This window comes from Setaria viridis, chromosome 2 (assembly GCF_005286985.2).
Source record: "Setaria viridis chromosome 2, Setaria_viridis_v4.0, whole genome shotgun sequence".
Lineage (NCBI taxonomy): Eukaryota > Viridiplantae > Streptophyta > Magnoliopsida > Poales > Poaceae > Setaria > Setaria viridis.
In genome coordinates this window covers 247682-265938 of record NC_048264.2, presented here as the reverse complement: position 1 = coordinate 265938, position 18257 = coordinate 247682, and the positions used below count along the sequence as shown (strand labels likewise).

The following is an 18257-nucleotide window of genomic DNA, read 5'->3' as shown; positions in this document are numbered from 1 at the left end:
CGACCATCTTCCCTTGGCCGTGACTACGACTCGCGCCTCATCGCCCACATAGACAACTTGCCATATCAAGAAGGCGTTCCACTTACATCCAACCACGAAGGAAGCTACACAGAGATTGCTACATCAAGTTCCGGAAGCTACTACCCGGACAGGGAGATACTTGTTATTACTCCAGTTAACAACCCGGGAACTAGCCAGCATAGAACCCTCGGGCGACTAGCACAAGTCAACAACATCTCTGACGATGAGTCTACACCCGACAATGAAACTCCTGAACAACGCAAGCAACGAAGGGCGTGCAACACTACTCGAGCTGAGCGTCGACAGTCAATGGCTACAAATATCCCTATTACAAATCTTGAACGGGCTTTCGACGCAGTGCAGGCTCAGGAGCACAACACTCCACTCGCGACCATCGCTTCAATCAACCTTTTGACGACACTGATGCCTCAAGACAAGGATAACGCAGCCACAGCTCAACTCTTGCAGCGTGACAACTCTTGCAGCTCAACTCTTACAAACTGCTTGACAAAGAATCACCAATCCCGTCTGTTCCTCGCATTACAGATGGAAGCAGGGGAGCTGCAGAAAAAAACACCGCCCCACGAAACGATGAGGCAGTCAACCAGCCTCGACAACACAGCCAAGGTCCAAGCAATGCGTATGGGTTGAAACAAAGGGGGAGCTTTGGTATGGGTTGAAATAGACGAGTACCGGTTGAAATAACCGGTACTAAAGGGATATTAAAAATAAAAATAAAAATAATTCCACCGCCCCTGCCCTCCCAGCCGCCCCTCCCCCTCCCCCCTCCCGCCGTCACCGCCGCTCCTGCCCTCCCACCTCGCCACCGACCCCGCCCCACGCTCCCACCCCACCGCTCCTACCACCACCGCCACCCACCCACCCTCGCGCCGCCATCTGCCGCCTGCGTGCGTTGCGCCTCGCCTCCCCCAGCCTGAGAAGCATGAGAGAAGAGAGAAGTGTGAGAGAAAGAGATAAGGTACACGTCAGAGAGAAGAGAGAAGAGATAAGGGGAGAGGAGAGACGCAAGGACATTTTAATTTCAGCGGTAGCTTAGCTTTCCAGATTCGTTCATGCGGTTCTTCAATCTCAAAATTGCGATATGGTTATACACACATTTTCATTGGACAGAGCACACTTTTTTCAGTTTTTAAACATAACACACGTGTAGGCGCTGATTTTCCACTAGTTTTGCACACGGATTAGTTTGACGGACCAAAATATAAAGGCGCAATTGGACTAGCAGTTCGACCGGTAAAAGACCGAACAAGACCTCCAGCAATCCGGTTCGCTTAAAAGACTGTCAAGCAATCGAACCGGTAAAACTGATGAACCGGCTGGTTTTTTTGAAACCGTTGGACCGGCTGGTTCCATGCAAACCGGACTGGTTTTGACTTTTACCAATTTTACCCCTTGCTCCCTTCTGTGCAACCTTATCCACCTAGGGATACAAGTGGAAAGCTTGAGTTCTTTTCACGGTTTTACATCTGCTACACGCGAAAAGCGTCGCCGGCGCATCTGCTTCTGGATGCGCTGTCAGCAGCGACCGTCGCCGGAGCCTGGAGGCTGCCGCTTCACCAAGTTGGCTCGTCCCCTGCTCGGTCTTAACCGGCGGGCGGCGGCTGCCGGTGTGCTGCGGTGGGCGGCAAGCGGCGGCGACTGCCGGGGCCAGCAGCCGCGGGGTTCAGCAGGCAGCGGTGGCCGGCGGGGTGCTCCACCTCCACGCCTTCTCCAGTGAGCACTGAGTAGTCCAGTCCTCCGCCACCTCATCGGCTCGTCCTCGTCGCCGATGCTGCTTCTTGCTCGGCGTTCCGTGAGCAAGCAAAAGCCAACACGACGACGACAAGGCTAACGGCGGTCAGTATCCTGGTTCTAGAGTTGTACACTCCAATTCCAATCACTCAGTCTGTACTTGTACTCCCAGAAGCGATACATGGGCAGCGCCAATTTACTTTGCTTCTTAAAAGACTTTCAGACTTCACAGACTTTAAAAAATCGAACTTGTGTGTCTCAATCTCAATAAGTATAGTGGCTAGAGTTCAGACTGCTACTGAAGCGCGGAGTAGGAATGTAGGATAGTGACTTACTGAGTAGGAAATCAATGTTCAACATGTCCATGAGAAATGCATATCTGACATGTCCATGAGATATGCATATCTGATAAATGATGAATGGTATGTGCCTGCAAACTTTCATGATAATATTTCTGAATACTTGAACTTGGATTGCAAGTACAATTGTTATCTAACTGCTCTTATTAAGAGTATATATTTTCCCATGATCAACTATGTTATTATAATATCAGGGCCGTCGGTATTAACCCTCGATCGTTTGGAGCACAAATTCGGCAACTCTCGAGTTCTGTTCCGTGTCCGACACATCCGCTGCGCGGCCGCGACAACTGAATCGTCGCAGCCCCTTCTTCTTTTCCCATCACAAACTCGAGAATCAAGATCGATCGGATCGACGAATAGCGACCGTGTTCCGTGTTCCCGTCGGCCGTTCGCAGGATCGCAGGAAAGGCGCACCGCGGCAGGCAGCACTCAGAGTAAAGCAAGCATACTGCAGGACGGCGTCACGGGGATCTTCTTGTGGTTGTGGCCACTGGACGGGAAGCCGCGAGACCCCAGCCCCAACGGACAGCAACCCAACGTGAGGTCAGTTTCTGAATGCGATCTTTGGTTCCTGTGTTCCTGAATTGAATTTAAACAAAAATGCTATTCCTTGTACATGTATATGTGTGCTCGATTTAATTCAAATTACTTTTCTATGTCTATAAGAATTAGAAACTATGATTCTGGCTTAGTTATATTAGATATATGATTTTTTTTTATTTGAGGGCTCCATATTACATTTTGCACACGGGCCTCAAATTTATGGAGATGGCCCTGTATATTGTCAATTATCACTAGTATATTAGACCGGTTCAAAATATTTATGGCCGGTTCATCTCAATGGTTCAAAATTATTGGACCGGCGGTTCGACCGGTTCATAACGGTTGGACCAATGAACCATTGAACCGACACCCTCACCGGTTCGATGACCGGTCTGGTCCTAACTATGTCATAAAGAGGTGAACATTTGTATTACAGGATCGTCTTCTTGCTGATGCTTGCATTGTCAGCTCTTGGAGGCCATGTATGATATATACTCCAAGCTGTACAAGTGTAACTAATGGTTAATACCGAACGTTGAGCTTTACACTAGGGTCGCCCTCCTGGATCTCGTACATGTCGCTCAAGCCCATGTGCTGCATGAGCAACCAGACGAGTGTGATAAGCTCGCCGCCATGGTTGAGCTTCCGCACGTGTGTGCTCCCCCGGCACTTGCCCGCCGCGAACGTCAGCATCTCCAGCCACACCCCCGACACCACCTCCCACATGAGCCCGTCGTTGTTGAGGGCCATGAGCGTCTGGGCCAGGATGACGGCGTCGAACAGCACCGACTTGCTCCGGTAGCCTTTCACCGTCGACGGCTTCTCTGATGTGTTCACCTGCAGCAGCATTTCCCGCGCGTTGTGGTGGTTTTCTATCCATGCGTCCATGGAGCCGACGAACCGCTGCACCTCCGCACACGTGTCCCGGTACGCCCGTAGCCCGATGCTCGCCGTGGCTGACAGCATGTCCGGCTGCTTAATGAGTAGGTAGAGCATGTACTCCGACAGGGTCTCGCCGATGGGCTGCCACTGCGCTTCGGCCTGCGTCGGCACCCTCTGCTCTTCCTTGAGGTGCCACCGTTCTTCGCCCTGCATCGTCGCCTTCTGAATGCCCTTGAAGAGGCACAGGTCAGTGGCGATGTGCCACAGGAGCAGGGACTCGTCGAAGTCTTTCTTCAACACGCTCTCCCTGAAGAGGTTCAACTTTTCGTCGTCGTTCTCGAGCGCCTCCTTGATGTCCTTGCCCAGGCGTCCGAGGACGCCCATGCCTCAGCGATTGCAGAACTCCATGATGTCCTCCTCCTCTTGCAGATTCTCGGCCGCGCCCTTGAGGCCGTCGAAGATGCAGTCGAGGAGGCTGCTGTTGCTGGATCCCTTCTTCATAAGTGGCACGCGTTTGATGAAGACGTAGTCGTCGACGATCTCCTCGAGGCCGACCTTGTCGGCGACCTTGAGCCACCAGCGGGAACGCCCTCTCCTGCCGTTATGCTCCGGCTTGCTCTGCAGGCAGTAGCCGATGAGGTTGAGCTGCGAGGTCTTCCCCGACAAGCAACGCGTCCGCCGCGACTTCTTCGCCGCCCGGGTCAGGCCCACCAGCCACCCCAGCTGCTCAGACTGCTCGAGGAAGACGGTGACGCGGTTGGATAACAAAAGCATGAGCAGCGCCACCGCGTCGAGCGCCAGCCCGCCGAGCAGCAGCGCGTAGGTGATGCCGGTGTCGACGCGGCTGATGTTGTGGCGGCGCTTGTCGAGGAGGACGAAGATGGCGAGCGCGGCGGCGAGGCAGCCGGAGCAGATGCAGCGGAGGACCCAGCCGGCCCCAGTGTGGACGACCGGCGCCTTGGTATAGAGCATGTCGTAGATGAAGTTGAGCTCCACCTCGATGACCTCGAACGCCTCGCCGGGCGTGATGTCCGGGCGCCCCACGAAGAAGGCCTGGCTCAGCCTGCGCTGCCCTGAGCTGAGGATGATGTCGATGAACAGGGGCCGGAAGTTGAGGAAGAAGTCGTACGCCCGCGCCTCCACGCTCTTCATTGCGAGAATCCCCGCGTGCCACTCTAGCGTCATCGCCAGTCGATCCGCCTCCTTCTCGGAACTGGCGATGGCGACGCCTACGACCAGGCCGGCCTTCCTCTTGGAGTCTACCTCCGTCATGAACTTGGCGTAGTTGGGGCCGGCGTCTGGGGGACCGAGCATGCTGCCACGCAAGCTTTCGACGCTTGATGAGTAGAGGGAGTAGGTGCGCTCGCCGTACTTGACTACACCGGCGAGGAGGATGAGGAATGTGGCCGGGATAAGGGGGTTGCCGTGCATGGAGCACAAGATGATGACGGCGGCGGAGAAGAGCTCGAAGAGGAGGCCAACGAGGTGGTGGTTCCAGAGCTCATTGTCCTACACGGAGTCGGCGGTGATGGTGTCCGGCCCTCCCAGGTGAAGCAACAGGAACGGCGTCCAGAAGGCGAAGATGATGGGGCTGCTGCTGCTGCCGCTGTCGTCGTTGCCAAAGCTGGACGACGACGAGCCGCCGATGTTGCCCATGCTGTTGAGGAGGAGGCCGAGGGCGAGGTCGGCGACCCAGTCGGCGAGTAGGTAGCAGGACAAGACGGCGAAGCTTGCCAACGGGGCGGAGGAGCGCTTGCGCGTGGGGCCGAGGAAGATGAGGAGGACCTGGAGGAGGAGGCTGAGCAGCACGGCCACCCGGATCTCCCAGTTGCTGTCCTGCTGCGGCACCGGCGGGTTGAAACCCATGGTCGCCTCGCTGAGCCGAGGCTTGGTCAAATTGGGAGATGCAAAATTACTGTGCTAGCACTGTAGCACACTGTAGCGTTTCGTTTGTATTTGTGAATTATTGTCCAAATATTGACTAATTAGGCTCAAAAGATTCGTCTCGCAAAGTACAACAAAACTGTACAATTAGTTTTTAATTTCGTCTACATTTAGTACTCCATGCATGTACCGCAAGTTTGATGTGATGGAGAATCTTCTTTTTGCATAGTGTCAAAGTTGGGAGTTGGGGGTGAACTAAACAAGGGCTAAATATGGCTCGAAATGTTCATGCAGCGGGTGTATGTAAGGCTAGCTGCTGCATAATGGAATAATATATGTTACGTGAGTGGATCATAAGCCAACTAGTTTCTTGTCCAATACTCGTCGGATCGGAACATATAGAATAGCTCTCTTTTTCTTTCGATGCATGTCTGTCTTGCACAGCAAGAAGAAGAAGAAAAAAAGGTGTGATCGAGAACAGCATGGTAGGAGTACTGTTTAGCACGGATTTAGCTCATGAAAAAACAGCTTTAGCGCTCATCTAGAAAAGCAGTTTTTTCTGGTTCTGATTTATTTCGAAGGAAAACGTTTGGCAAAATAGCTTCTCCTAGCTTTTTAGATTGGAAATGTGTCAAATGTTCAAAATATCCTTATATTTTTTCCTCTTTTCTTTTTCTTTTTTCTCCTCATTTTCCTTTTCTTTTTCTTTCCTTTTTTCTTTCTCTTTCCTTCTTCCCTTCTTTTCTTTTCCCCTCCTCTCTCCTTATCCATCCGCTCCTCCCTCCCGACCTTATCCGCACCCGACCGGCCGGCCCTCCTCCTCCGCCCCTCCAGCGCCACCGACGCCGGCCCCGGCTCCGTCCGCCGCCAAGGCGCCACCCTGGTCCTCCTCCGCCCCTCTGCCACCATGGCATTGCCCCCGCACTCCTCCGCCCCTCCGCCGCCACCGGGGACAAGGATGGAAAGTGACGAGGAGGAGCCGGAATAAGCCATTTTTTTGGCTTCCGGTGGGTGGAGAAACATAGAGACCGGATTTTGCGGGGCTTCTACTTGCTTTCGCAGGTGAGCCGTTTTGCGTTCTCCCGTTTGGCACGGCTTCATCAAAAGCCATCCTAGAAGCCGCTCGATAAGCCGTGCCAAAGGAGCTCGTAGTAAGAGACACGACAGGTCCGGGTATCCAAGATAGCAGGGGCATCAATCTCCGATCCGGTGCTTGCATTAAATGCAATGGGAGCAAGGGATGCATACAACATGAACGAAATATATATGACAAGGACACACCATATTATATTGTATTGCACGCTTGGAACATGAATCCTCACAAAGGAGGATAAAGAGGATGGGTGATACAAACTTCTCGAGCGCACCACGCAAAGAGAGCGCTCAAACGGGCGATGTCTAACAGTTTAGAAACAAGCTTCAAGAGTAACAAATGTGAATCGAAGGTCGAAAATGCTTCAAGTGCTCTTGAGATGAACTTGTTGAACCTCACACTCAAATCCCCAAGTCTCACACCTTTAATCTCCTCTCACCCAATCTCTAGCTCAAACTCTCAAGGATTTAGCTCAAAGAGGAGTGGTGAGGAGTATTGAATGTTCTAGAGTGTGTTTCACTCGAGTTAGGTCAGCAGCAATGAAGGAGGGGGCTAAGGGGGTATTTATACCTTAGCCCTAAAAACTAACCGTTACAGTGTTGTTATGTGTTTGTCGGAACTTCCGACACAGGGTTGGAACTTCTAACATAGTTAGACTAAAACGGCTGAGCACCCCTTGCCGAAAGTTACAGGAAACTTCCAATGCCTATTATCGGAACTTACGACATAGGGTCGGAACTTCTGACACTATTAAATTAAATCAGCTGAGCAGGCCGGTGTCAGAACTTCTGACAACTCATAGAAGCTGTGAGAAAAATAAACGTGCAAGTACGTGAGTGGTGTCTCTCATAGGTGGTTAGCATCTCAAATAGACACTTTGACATTTTCAAGCTATTCATCTGCATCCCCTTTTATAGTACGGTGTTCCTATACTCAATTTCAAAAATAGAAATTATAAAAAGATCTTCTTTTAAACTCCAACACCGCTGTTCACTAAAATTGGGGTTCTTTTCTTACACTTTTGCACTTCTTAGAATTTAAACCTGTCGATTACTTGATAAAAAATTATTAGTCCCTTAATCATGCATGTCATTAATACCAAAACCCACTTAGGGAGCCAAATGCACTTTCAGCGAGGCGGGAGGGCGGCGGTAGGGGTCGGACAGGAGTGCCAGCAGGGGGCGGGGGTGGCGGGAGGCTGGATTTTATTTATTTTTTACTTTTTAATACATTTTAGTACCGGTTATTTGATCCAGTACTAAAAGATCCCCCTTAATTAGTACCGAACTAATAGTACCGGTTGTGTAACCGGTACTAACCGGTACTAAAGGGTTCCCAACTAGTACAAAAGGCTATTTCACTAGTAATGGTTGTTAGGCTGCTGCATAATGGAATAATATATGTTACATGTGTGCATCATCAAGCTAGCTAGTTTCTTGTCCAACACTCCTTACTCCAACTGATCAATACTCGTCGGATCGGAACATATAGAGTAGCTCTCCTTTTCTTTCCATGCATGTCTGTCTTGCAGAAGAAGAAGAAAAAAGTGTGATCGAGAACAGCATAGATGGTAGGAGTACATAAGAAACACGACAAGGGCCGCGGGTATCCAAGACAGCAGGGGCATCAATCTCCGATCCGGTGCTTGCATTGCAATGGGAGCAAGGCACGCGTACAACATGAACGAAATATATATGACGACGACACACCATATTATATTGCATTATTGTACGCTTGGAACATGCAACGCAATCTCTTTAGCTCGCAACTAACCTATCTTTTTTATTTTTTTCGTTTCGGTTACAAGGGGCGGTGAGATGTGTGCGTAAACACCACAAATAAATTACTTGGTCACATCTATTTGCTACTTCTTAGTATTTTTCTCTAAGTGCTTCTACAATTCAGGTACAATATTCCAGATGGATAGGTTCAAATATACAGGTGCAAAGAAAACAAAATATACAAATAACACATGCGGAGATACAGGTTCAGAGATACGTTTAGAGCTGCAGATTCATTTTTTCGTGAATACGCAGGAGAGCTGTGTATCTTTCGATTAAGAAGGAGATTAAACGTTTTTACAACACGGACCTTACGTTTTTACAACACGGACCTTCCGGGCGCGCACACACGGTTTAAGAACGAACTTGCAATTACATGGGAGAAACAACAACCGAAAAACGATCCTGCTAAACCAAGGCGCTAACTAGCTAGCACGCTGCGCTGCCGTTGGGAGCGGCCACCCTAATGACGAAAGGTGCTTTGCTCCTGCATAGAACCATAGAGCTGCTTCTTCTAGGACATCTTGCACTAGCTGCGCCGGCTGCTTAGGAGGGCTCCTGCTAAAAACTCGGTCGTTACGCTTCTTCCATATCTTCCATGTAGCATGAAGCTGGAATCCATCCCGTTCCGCTTTTGAGCGTTTAGTCCTTGACGCTTCTGAATCCACCAATCAATTAGCCTGATGTCCTGAGTTGGTGCCTGATGAGGAAGTTGCAAGAGTGAGCTGACGGCGTGCCAGACTTGTTGTGAGAAGGAGCAGTGGTCAGCTGTTTCGCGATCTTGATCACAAAGAGCACAGGTCGTGTTATCTTGCAAGCCGCGTTGATGTCGCCTGACTGCGGTCCAAAGCCTGTCCTTGGTAGCGAGCCACATAAAGAAGCGAACTTTCAGGGGACTTCCAGATGAGCTTGCCTGCGGCAGAGGTAGCTCCGATGAAGAACAAGCTGCAGACTCAGAGACACTGATTCAATTATTCATATACAAATACCCATAAACTCGACCATCTTCAGATACAGGCATGACTGGACTACCTACTCAGAACCTAATCATATTTCACATATACAGACATCATAAGATGCAGAGTTACATATTCAGAGATGATAGTAACTACTCTTATCAGACGAACAATCAATCCGCAAATAATAAGCTAAAACAAACTCAAAAATCGAATCGCAGGACGTACGTCTACAGGAACAAGACTTTAGCCGATCGAATTGATCGAACCAGAGGAATCGGATGATCGGCGGCGAGCTACTCTACTGGTCGTGTACGATGAGCTTGGCCTTGGCGTCCACGTCCGGGATCTGGTCTATGTCGTCGAGGACCATGTGCGTCAGGAGAAACCAGGCGAGGGTGAGGAGCTCGCCGCCACGGTTGAGCTGCCGCACGTGCGTGCTCCCGCGGCACTTGCGCGCCGCGTACGTCAGCATCTCCACCCACACCCTCATCACCACCTCCCACATGAGCCCGTCGTCGTTGAGGCCCCTGAGCGCCTTAGCCAGGATGACGGCGTCGAACAGCACCGACTTGCTCCGGCCGCCCTTCACCGTCCACGGCTCCAGCGACGTGTTCACCCGCAGCAGCATCTCGCGCGCCTCGTCCGGGACGATGATCCACTTCCCCATGGGGGCAAAGAAGCGCTGCGCCTCGGCGCAGGTGTCCCGATAGCGGAGCAGCCCGATGCCCGCCGTGGCCGACAGCATCTCCGGCTGCTTAATGAGCAGGTACAGCATGTACTCCGACAGGGTCTCGCCGATGGGCCGCCACTGCGCTTCGGCCTGCGTCGGCACCCTCTGCTCATCCTTGAGGTGGCACCCACATAGGTCGGTGGCGACGTGCCACAGCAGGAGGGACTCGTCGAACTCACTCTCGACCACGCTGTCCAGGATGAGTTTGAACTTTTTGTCCCTGCTATGGTTGCTGAGCGCCTCCTTGATCTGCTTCGTCATCTCGAGGCGTTTGTCGTCCCTGTTCTTCATCTTGAGTGCCTCCTTAACCTGCTCCTCGAGGACGACGAGGTGTCCGTCCTTGTTATCTATCTTGAGCGCCTTGATGATCTGCTCCGCGAAGCCATTGTCCTTGTCCTTGAGCGCCTCCTTGATCTGCTCCTCGAGGACGAGGCGTTCGTCCTTGTCCTCGACCGCCTTCTTCATCTGCTCCTCGTAGTGTGTCTTGAGCGCCTCCTTGATCTTCCCCTTGAGGCGCTCGACGACACCCTTGCCTCGGCGGCCGCACACCTCCATGATGCCCTCCTTCTTTTCCTTCTTCTCTTGCAGATTCATGGCCGCGCCCTTGAGGTCGGCGAAGATGAAGTCGAGGAGGCTGCTGCTGCTGGATCCCTCCTTCGTAAGCGGCACGCGTTTGATGAAGATGAGGTCGTCAACGATCTCCTCGAGGCCGACCTTGTCGGCGACCTTGAGCCACCAGCGGCAACGGCCTCTCCTGCTGTTATGCTCCGGCTTGCCCAGGCAGTAGCCGATGAGGTTGAGCTGCGAGGTCTTCCCCAACCAGCGCCGCGTCCGCCGTGACCACTTGGCCGCCCGGGTCAGCCGCACCAGCCACCTCAGCCGCTGCGATTGCTCGAGGAAGACGGTGACGCGGTTGGAGAACAGGAGCATGAGCAGCGCCACCGCGTCGAGCGCCAGTCCGCCGAGCAGCAGCGCGTAGGTGATGCCGGTGTCGACGCGGCTGATGTTGTGGCCGCTCTTGTCGAGGAGGAGGAAGATGGCGAGCGCGGCGGCGAGGCAGCCGGAGCAGACGCAGCGCAGGACCCAGCCGTGGGCGGTGTGGGCGACGGGAGCCTTGGTGTAGACCATGTCGTAGATGAAGTTGAGCTCCACCTCGATGACCTCGAACGCCTCGCTGGGCGTGAGGTTCTCGCGCTGCAGGAAGAAGGCCCTGCTGAGGCGGCGCTCCTTGACGCTTGGCATGAGGTTGAGGAAGAGGCGGCGGAAGATGACGAAGAAGTCGTACGCGCGCGCCTCCACGCTCTTGTTGACGTTCAGCACCAAGCGCGTGGTTTCTTGCTCTTCCATCTCCTTCTGCGCCTTGCTGGTTTCGCCGTCGGCGATGGTGATCTCGACGTCCAGGCCGGCCTTGTACTTGGAGTCGAACTCGGTCATGAGCTTGGCGTAGTTGGGGCCGGGCTCCGGCGGGTCGAGGATCTTGGTGCGAAAGCCGTCGACGCTGCCGTAGTAGAGCGAGTAGGTTCGCTCGGCGTACTTGATGATGCCGGCGACGAACATGAGGACGGTGGCGAGGATCATGGGGTTGCCGCGCAGGGAGCAGAAGAAGATGACGGAGGCGGAGAAGAGCTCGAAGAGGAGGCCGATGAGGTGGCGGAGCCAGAGCTCGTTGTCCTCGAGCGAGTAGGCGGTGATGGTGTCGGGCCCTCCCAGGTGAAGCAACAGGAACGGCGACCAGAAGGCGAAGATGATGGGGCTGCTGATGCCGCTGTCGTTGCCGGCGTTCGCGCCGCCGCCGCTCTTGAGGCCAAAGCTGGACGACGAGATGCCGCTGCCGCCGCCGCCGATGTTGCCCATGTTGTTGAGGAGCAGGCCGAGGGCGAGGTCGGCGACCCAGTCGGCGAGGAGGTAGCAGGACCAGACGGCGAAGCTTGGCAACGGGGCGGAGGAGCGCTTGCGCGCGGCGCCGAGGAAGATGAGGAGGATCTGGAGGAGGAGGCTGAGCAGCACGGCCACCCGGATCTCCCAGTTGCTGTCCTGCTGCGGCACCGGCGGGTTGAAACCCATGGTCGCCTCGCTGAGCCGAAATGTTCATGGATATGTGGTGGCTGCATGCAGCGGGTGTATGTAAGGCTGCTGCATGATGGAATAATATATGTTACGTGAGTGCACCATCAAGCCAGCTAGTTTCTTGTCCAACACTTACTGATCAATACTCGTCGGATCGGAACGTATAGAGTAGCTCTCCTTTTCTTTCCATGCACGTCTGTCTTGCAGAAGAAGAAGAAGAAAAAAGATGTGATCGAGAACAGCGTAGATGGTAGGAGTACTGTTATGTAGTAAGAGACACGACAGGGGCCGGGTATCAAGACAGCAGGGGCATCAATCTCCGATCCGGTGCTTGCATTGCAATGGGAGCAAAGGCACGAATACAACATGAACGAAGTATATATATGACGACGACACACCATTGTACGCTTGGGACATCAATCCTCAGGAAGAAGGATTGAGTTACTTAGTATGAATCCTCACAAAGAGGATGGGTGATACAAACTTCCTGGGAGCACCGCACAAAGAGGACGCTCAAACAGGCGACACCTAACCGTCTGGAAGCAAGCTTCAAAAGTAACAAACGCGAATCGAAAGCTAAAGATAAACTTGTTGAACCTCACACTCAAATTCCCAAGTCCCACACCTTCAATCTTTCTCTCACCCAATCCCTAACTCAAACTCTAAAGATTTAGCTCAAAGAGAGAGTGGTGATGAGTATTGAATGCTCTAGAGGGTGTTTTTATTTGAGTTAGATCAGCAGCAATGAAGGAGGGGGCTGAGGGGGTATAAATACCAGAACCGCAAAAACTAGCCGTTACGGTGCTGTTAGGTGCTTATTGTAACTTCCGACACAGTTAGACTAAAACGGCTGAACACCCTGTAACTTCCGATACCAATTATCAAAACTTTTGACTAAGGGTCGAAACTTCCGATACTATTAAATTAAATCGGCTGAGCACCCTCGGGCAGAAGTTTTTGAAAACTTCCCGCTGGTGTCGAAACTTCCAACACTCACAGAAGCTGTAAGAAAAATAAACGTTCAAGTGCATGAGTGGTGTCTCTCATGGATGGTTAGCATCTCAAACAAACACTTTGACATCTTCAAGCTATCCATCCGCATCCCCCTTTATAGTACGGTATTTCTATACTCAATTTCAAAAATAGAAATTATAAAAAGATCTTCTTTTAAACTCAAACACCGTTCTTCACTAAAATTGGGGTTGTTTTCTTACACCTTTGCACTTATTAGAATTTAAACCTGTCAATTACTTGATAAAAACATTAGTACCTTAATCATGCATGTCATCAACACCAAAACCCACTTAGGAGGCCAATGCACTTTCAGCGGGGCGGGAGGCGGGAGGGCGGGGGCGACGAGGTCCGTCGGGAGGGCGGCGGCAGGGGTGGTGGGGCTGTGGGCGGCGGGTGGCCAGATTTCATATTCTTTTACTTTTTAATAACCTTTAGTACCGACTATTTGACCCGATACTAAAGGACCCCTTTAATATTGAACTAGTGGTACCGACTGCACAGTCGCTACTATGGTTCCCGACCAACTATTTCCCTAGTAGTGGCTCGCCGAGCCGAAATGTTCAGGATATGTGGTGGCTGCATGCAGCGTGTGTGTAAGGTTGCTGCATATTGGAATAATATATGTTACGTGAGTGCATCATCAAGCGAGCTAGTTTCTTGTCCAACACTCCTACTGATCAACACTCGTCGGATCGGAACAGATAGAGTAGCTCTCTTTTTCTTTCCATGCATGTCCGTCTTGCACAAGAAGAAGAAGAAAAAGGTGTGATCGAGAACAGCATAGATGGTAGGAGTACTGTTATGTAGTAAGAGACACGACGGCAGGGACCGGGTATCCAAGACAGCAGGGGCATCAATCTCCGATCCGGTGCTTGCATATTGCAATGGGGAGCAAGGCACGCATACAACATGACCGAAATATATTGCATTGTACGCTTGGAACATGCATGCAACGCAATCTCTTTAGCTCGCAACTACCACATATGCAAATACCAGCATAAACAAATGTAGAAATACATTGTACTGAAATTAATTATAGAGCAAATGCATAGTAAGTAATACATTGTGTAGAAATACTATGCATGATAATTTTGTAACCCAGAAATGACGGTGTCGTGGGTCATATAAAATCCTTAATGAATCTCATGAGCATATTGAAATAAATACATCAAGCTATAATTGAGAAATCAAACATACTAAACAGTCCTAGATCGGGATGATATCTCCTCTCCTTCTCTCCTCTCTTCTGGTGCAGAGTGGAGGAGGCGGCCGGAGGCGGCGGCGGGAGGGGGTGGGGTGGAGAGGCGGGCGGGGCTGGCGGGGCGGGGGTGGGGTTGGGGAATTTTTCTTTTTCTTTTATTTTTTAACACCATCTAGTATCGGTTGGGCAAGTACCAGATCCGCTTTAGATTCAATTTTTCTAGTAGTGTCATCAACTACAGGTAAAACTAATTAATTTAAGAAAACTAACAAAACAACAAACCTTAGTAGATATTTTTTCAGACAGGGCAGTTGAATTACAAGCAAGTGATCATCAAAAGCACGTTACAAGATAATGCAAATTTTATAGGATAAAACCAAAATAGGACGAACGAGAAGGATTGAGATAGAGGGAAATAGGACACTCTACTGGTCGGCGGCGAGCTACTCTACTGGTCGTTTACGATGAGCTTGGCCTTGGCGTCCCCCTCCTGGATCTGGTACATGTCGCCGAGGCCCATGTGCGCCATGAGGAACCAGACGAGGGTGATGAGCTCGCCGCCACGGCTGAGCTGCCGCACGTGCGTGCTCCCGCGGCACTTGCCCGCCGCGTACGTCAGCATCTCCCTCCACACCCCCGTCAGCACCTTCCACATGAGCCCGTCGTCGAGCTCCCTGAGCACCTTAGCCAGGATGACAGCGTCGAACAGCACCGACTTGCTCCGGTCGCCCTTCACCGTCGACGGCTTCTTTGACGTGTTCACCCGCAGCAGCATTACCCGGGCGTCCTCGTGGGCGCCGACCCACGCGTCCATGGAGGCAAAGAAGCGCTGCGCCTCGGCGCAGGTGTCCCGGTAGCGGAGCAGCCCGATGCCCGCCGTGGCCGACAGCATCTCCGGCTGCTTAATGAGCAGGTACAGCATGTACTCCGACAGGGTCTCGCCGATGGCCTGCATCTTGGTGGTGTCCTCCGCTGCCGGCCCTTGCTTGTCCTTGAGGCGGCACAGGTCGGTGGCGACGTGCCACAGCAGGAGGGACTCGTCGAAGTCACTCTCGACCACGCTGTCCAGGATGAGTTTGAACTTTTTGTCCCTGTTATGGTTGCTGAGCGCCTCCTTGATCTGCTTCGTCGTCTCGAGGCGCTGGTCGTCCTTGTTCTTCATCTTGAGTGCCTCCTTAACCTGCTCCTCGAGGACGACGAGGTGTCCGTCCTTGTTATCTATCTTGAGCGCCTTGATGATCTGCTCCTTGAAGCCCTTGTCCTTGTCGTCCTTGAGCGCCTCCTTGATCTGCTCCTCGAGGACGAGGCGTTCGTCCTTGTCCTCGACCGCCTTCTTCATCTGCTCCTCGTAGTGTGTCTTGAGCGCCTCCTTGATCTGCTCCTCGTGGTGCTCGACGACACCCTTGCCTCGGCGGCCGCACACCTCCATGATGTCCTCCTTCTTTTCCAGCTTCTTTTGCAGATTCATGGCCGCGTCCTTGAGGCCCTCGAAGATGAAGTCGAGGAGGCTGCTGCTGCTGGATCCCTCCTTCATAAGCGGCACACGTTTGATGAAGATGAGGTCGTCAACGATCTCCTCGAGGCCGACCTTGTCGGCGACCTTGAGCCACCAGCGGCAACGGCCTCTCCTGCTGTTATGCTCCGGCTTGCCCAGGCAGTAGCCGATGAGGTTGAGCTGCGAGGTCTTCCCCGACCAGCGCCGCGTCCGCCGTGACCGCTTGGCCGCCCGGGTCAGCCGCACCAGCCACCTCAGCCGCTGCGACTGCTCGAGGAAGACGGTGGCGCGGTTGGAGAACAGGAGCATGAGCAGCGCCACCGCGTCGAGCGCCAGTCCGCCGAGCAGCAGCGCGTAGGTGATGCCGGTGTCGACGCGGCTGATGTTGTGGCGGCTCTTGTCGAGGAGGAGGAAGATGGCGAGCGCGGCGGCGAGGCAGCCGGAGCACACGCAGCGCAGGACCCAGCCGTGGGCGGTGTGGGCGACGGGCGCCTTGGTGTAGACCATGTCGTAGATGAAGTTGAGCTCCACCTCGATGACCTCGAACGCCTCGCTGGGCGTGAGCTTCTCGCGCTGCAGGAAGAAGGCCTGGCTGAGGCGGCGCTCCTTGAAGCTTAGGATGAGGTTGACGAAGAGGCGGCGGAAGATGACGAAGAACTCGTACGCGCGCGCCTCCACGCTCTTGTTGGCGTGCAGCACCGAGCGCTCGGTTTCTTTCTCTTCCATCTGCTTCTGCGCCTTGCTGGCCTCGCCGTCGGCAATGGTGATCTCGACGGCCAGGCCAGCCTTGTACTTGGAGTCGAACTCGGTCATGAGCTTGGCGTAGTTGGGGCCGGGCTCCGGCGGGTCGAGGATCTTGGTGCGGAAGCCGTCGACGCTGCCGGAGTAGAGCGAGTAGGTTCGCTCGGCGTACTTGATGATGCCGGCGACGAACATGAGGACGGTGGCGTGGATCATGGGGTTGCCGCGCAGGGAGCAGAAGAAGATGACGGAGGCGGAGAAGAGCTCGAAGAGGAGGCCGATGAGGTGGCGGAGCCACAGCTCGTTGTCCTCGAGGGAGTAGGCGGTGATGGTGTCGGGACCGCCCAGGTGGAGCAGCAGGAACGGCGTCCAGAAGGCGAAGATGATGGGGCTGCTGCTGCCACTGTCGGCGTTGCCGGCGTTGGCGCCGGCGTTCGCGCCGCCGCCGCCGCGCTTGAGGCCGAAGCTGGACGACGAGCTGCCGCTGCCGCCGCCGCCGATGTTGCCCATGTTGTTGAGGAGCAGGCCGAGGGCGAGGTCGGCGACCCAGTCGGCGAGGAGGTAGCAGGACCAGACGGTGAAGCGCGGGAAGGGGTGGGAGGAGCGCTTGCGGACGGGGCCGACGAAGATGAGGAGGATCTGGAGGAGGAGGCTCACCTGCACCGCCGCCCGGATCTCCCAGTTGCTGTCCTGCTGCGGCACCGGAGGGTTGAACCCCATCTTCGCCGCCGCCGGCGACGGACGACGACCGTGCTGCGGCTAGCAGTTGACCGATTACCTGGGCACACGCATTCTTCATTACTCATTTGCCATTACTGGATGAACCGATCAAGTGAGAAAGATGAACCTATCAAGCTTATTATAATAGATGCATCGTTTCTTTGATGATTGGATCAGCCATCATTCGTACACTTTTGCATTTTGGATAAATCAAATTGCTAGTAAATAACTAAAATAAAACACGCACCTGCACTGCGCTGCACTGCTCCGAAATTGAGCTCGATGGTCTAGTGCGGCGGAACTGACGATAGAAACTCCAGTACTTGATCGAGTAGCAGAGATAGATGCAATGTGGCGGTGAGCTTTGCTTGTAGCTATATGCTGCTGCTGCTGCTGCGACTACCGGCCAATGCAAGTCATACTCCAACGACAGACGGAATACACCTTTTATTTCCTTCTTTTGCACTCTCCCAAAAAAGTAAAAGAGGAAAGCGAAAGTAGTTACTATAGGACCAGTCGCATGCATGAGCAGACAAAAAGAATATTATTAGATCATCGGTGTGCATCACAAGCAAATTGAGGCCTGCAGCAGGTACAAGGTATAACTATATATATGCAAAAAAAAACACAAGAGGAAAATAAACAAGCAAGACTGCATATGTATATCTACTACTCCCTCCGTTCCAAATTATAAGTCATTCCAATTTTTTTAGAGAGTCAAAGCATCTCAAGTTTGACCAAATCTATACAATAAAATACTAATATTCATGATACTAGATAAGTACTATTAATTTCTTCATTAAATATATTTTCATAGTATATCTATTTGGTGCCATAAACCTTTATGATCCTCTCTATAATTTTGGTCAAATATAAAATGGTTTGACTCTCTAAGAAAGTTGGAATAACTTATAATTTGGAACGGAGGGAGTACATACCTAGCTGCCTCCAAGTATGAATGTAAATGACTCTTCTCGCATGATCAGACAAACATTGCTGGTTCAACACCTAC

The 18257-nt window shown here is 52.6% G+C and overlaps 2 protein-coding genes and 1 pseudogene across 2 annotated transcripts; all 3 read right to left on the bottom strand.

Moving 5' to 3' along the window:
* Positions 1–2808: 2808 nt before the first annotated feature.
* Positions 2809–5594, bottom strand: LOC140221763 (uncharacterized; annotated as a pseudogene).
* A 3638-nt stretch (positions 5595–9232) lies between these two features.
* On the bottom strand, positions 9233–12106 carry LOC140221782 (uncharacterized). Its single transcript, XM_072291742.1, has one exon. It carries the CDS (start codon positions 12069–12071, stop codon positions 9576–9578), a length of 2496 nt encoding a protein of 831 aa, XP_072147843.1. The 5' UTR covers positions 12072–12106; the 3' UTR covers positions 9233–9575.
* A 2438-nt stretch (positions 12107–14544) lies between these two features.
* Positions 14545–17697, bottom strand: LOC117842322 (uncharacterized). Its single transcript, XM_034722725.2, has 2 exons — positions 17493–17697; positions 14545–17303 (listed from the first exon to the last, which is right to left on the bottom strand). The coding sequence occupies exon 2, from the start codon at positions 17243–17245 to the stop codon at positions 14738–14740; it is 2508 nt and encodes an 835-aa protein (XP_034578616.1). The 5' UTR covers positions 17246–17303; positions 17493–17697; the 3' UTR covers positions 14545–14737.
* Positions 17698–18257: the final 560 nt, after the last annotated feature.

What these genes read in the sequence shown, in the direction of transcription:
- LOC117842322 (XM_034722725.2), bottom strand. Translation starts at nt 17,245, where the DNA reads ATGGGGTTCAACCCTCCGGTGCCGCAGCAGGACAGCAACTGGGAGATC.
- LOC140221782 (XM_072291742.1), bottom strand. Translation starts at nt 12,071, where the DNA reads ATGGGTTTCAACCCGCCGGTGCCGCAGCAGGACAGCAACTGGGAGATC.